A 2,862-nucleotide genomic window follows, 5' to 3' on the forward strand; every position below is an offset into this window, starting at 1 on the left:
ATGCTCGCACACACACACAGACAAACGTGCACACAGACGCACACACACAGGCACATGCACAGACACGCACACACAGAGAAATGCACACATGCAGACACACGCGCGCACACATGCAGACACACGCGCGCACACATGCATAAACACAGCTGCGCGCACGCACATATGCACACGCACACACCCACACCCCTAGTTCCCTCTAACCCCCGCCAGTCGTGTTCCCCAAGACAATGGACAAATCCTCGGGCTTGGTCCCACCTGGTCAGGTTTGCAGACCAACCCATGGAGGAGAAGGTTCTGGAACGTCGTTGGGTGGGTGAGGCGGCACGAGGGAAGACGAAAGCGCCCTGCCCCGATCCTGAGAAAAATAACTTGTAAGGTGGAAACGACAGGCTGACTGAGCCCTTCACGGGTCGTCCTGAGGTTGGGGAAGGTGCTACGAAATGAAGGCCTCGATTCCGCGATTCCAATCCCTTTCGGTGGGGGAGGGAGAGCGAGGGAGGCTGGGAGATATAACCAGTGGCTGGACAAGGGGTGAGAAGGGGGACCAGCTGTCACCCAGTGGGGGACAGCAGTTCCACAGCTCCGTGGGATCTTGCTGTGCACCGCCATGCCCCGCTCTGTCCGAAATGCCAGAATTCTTGGAGGACATCAAGGCAAAAAGAAAAGACTACGGAACTGGGGATATGAGAAAGAGGCATGGGAAGACTCCACCATTCCCGTCACTTGGCAGCGATCTTAGCGGCTGAACTTTGACCTCACTCCCATATTGTCGGTGGAGCAGGCTCAGGGTGGGAATGGGGTGTGCGGATGGCCCACCCGCTCCTATTTCCAACATTATCCCATCAGATTCCCGAGGATGCTGTGAGGAAGTGTCCTCCCCCACCCACACCCCCTTGCCATTTCCCGAGTTTGCCACCTCCATCCACCTCTGGGTCTTACCTCACCAGTGGCCGCTGTCTCAGGTTGGCACGGTGCGCCAGGATCTGAAAGGTACAAAGCAGATGGCAAAGCACTCAGGGGACACGCTCTCGTGTTTGTGTGCGATTCCCTTCCATCTCAACCAGCGAAACTACAACATCCACCCCTCCTGAGCACCCACCCCTCTCAGTTCTAGCCACTGCCCCCTTCATGACCTCGACTCCCGCCCCTCTGGATTTTCCAGCCTGGTCGCTTAGTGACACCCCCTGCATCCCATCTCCCTGCCCCCAGCGCTTTACTACACTGTGGTGAGGCATCATTGCCTTAAGTTTTCCAGGAGCTACGTCAATGCAAATTGTTGTTGTAGTCTGGGATTGCCAACCCTTGCTTGGTTGTTGCTTCATGATAAATTGTCTCCCCTACGTCGGAGGTATTAACAATGCCATTGGGATAGGGGATGGTGTCGTGGCTCAGTGGTTAGCACCGATGCCTCACAGTACCAGGAAGCCAGGTTCAATTCCATCCTCGGGTGACTGTGTGGCGTTTGCACATTTCCCCCCACACCCCCCGTGTCTGCATGGGTTTCCTCACAAATTCCAGGTTAGGGTGGATTGGCTGTGCTAAATTGTCCCATAGTGCCCAGGGATGTGCAGGTTAGGGTGGATTGGCCATGCTAAATTGTCCCATAGCGTCCAGGGATGTGCAGGTTAGGGGGGATTGGCCATGTTAAATTGTCCCATAGCGCCCAGGGATGTGCAGGTTAGGGGGGATTGGCCGTGCTAAATTGTCCCATAGTGCCCAGGGATGTGCAGGTTAGGGTGGATTGGCCATGCTAAATTGTCCCATAGTGCCCAGGGCTGTGCAGGGTTACAGGGATAGGGTAGGGGGGGGATATGGATTTGCGTGGGATGCTATTCAGGGTGTCGGTGTGGACTTGCTGGGCCGAATGGCCTGCTTCCAAACTCTAGGGACTTGATGAAATTTCTCCTCATCTCAGTCCTATCCCACCTCGTTGAGACCGTAACCTGTTGGGAACATGCCTCCTGCCTTTCTAGTCCCATCAGGATATGAAGGGCTCCCATTCGCTTCCCGTTGAACACAAATAAACAGCGAATGCTAAATGGCAAGTCGACTTGATGAAACATTGTGCCTGGGACTGGGCAAAACGCAGGCACCGAATGGGGTTAGTGAGTTGGCTTGCTCACTCTATTGACGTCTCCACCCCCTATGTCCCATTATCTTTAACACAGAGTTAGAGACAGTAAGTGGAGGATCACATGGAGCAGAGAATTGACCCATCCAGCCTGTACAGCCCAAAATACACTCTTACCTCAGTTATGGAATCCCTGCAGTGTGGAAACAGGTCCAAAGTTTCCATACCAACCCTCCAAAGATTAACCCACCCAGACCCTACCCTATTTACCCCTGACTAATGCACCTAACCTACACATCCCTCAGCGCTATGGACAATTTAGAATGGCCAGTTCACCCTAACCTGCATATTTTGGATTGTGGGAGGAAATCAGACAGACACAGGGAGAATATCCATACCAACAGTCACCTGAGGCTGGAATCGAACCCAGGTCTCTGGTGCTGTGAGGCAGTAGTGCTTAGTGTAGGGCCACCATGCTGCCCAGCTGCCTGGGCCAGTGTTGATGACACCAATCACCAAGCACTCCAAGTGCTTTTTAATGGCTGTTATGATTCCTATCTTAACTACTTTCCCAATCACTACATTCCAGAGATTCCTCACCACCCAACTGGGAGTTAAACCTGTTCCTCAAATCCCCTCGAAACCTCCACGTTTTCACTTGAAACTGATAAAGCCCCTCGATGATAGGGGACACTTCCTTCCCGTCTACCCTCAGAATCTTAAACACCCACTGAACCCCAGAGCCAAGGTTAGACCAGGGAGGGGAGAGGCAACTGAGGGGGGGGGCGGGG

The 2,862-nt window shown here is 53.8% G+C and overlaps 1 protein-coding gene across 1 annotated transcript in view; it reads right to left on the reverse strand.

Moving 5' to 3' along the window:
- Positions 1-484: 484 nt before the first annotated feature.
- The window catches only part of LOC122544330 (paired immunoglobulin-like type 2 receptor beta), a 49,252-nt gene continuing 46,874 nt past the window's right edge, over positions 485-2,862 (reverse strand). The window contains exon 6 of the mRNA XM_043683505.1: positions 485-983. Within this exon, the coding sequence (XP_043539440.1) occupies positions 835-983 (149 nt within the window). The 3' untranslated portion in view covers positions 485-834. The remainder of the gene's footprint in view (positions 984-2,862) is intronic.

This window comes from Chiloscyllium plagiosum, chromosome 48 (genome assembly GCF_004010195.1).
Source record: "Chiloscyllium plagiosum isolate BGI_BamShark_2017 chromosome 48, ASM401019v2, whole genome shotgun sequence".
Taxonomy (NCBI): Eukaryota; Metazoa; Chordata; class Chondrichthyes; order Orectolobiformes; family Hemiscylliidae; genus Chiloscyllium; species Chiloscyllium plagiosum.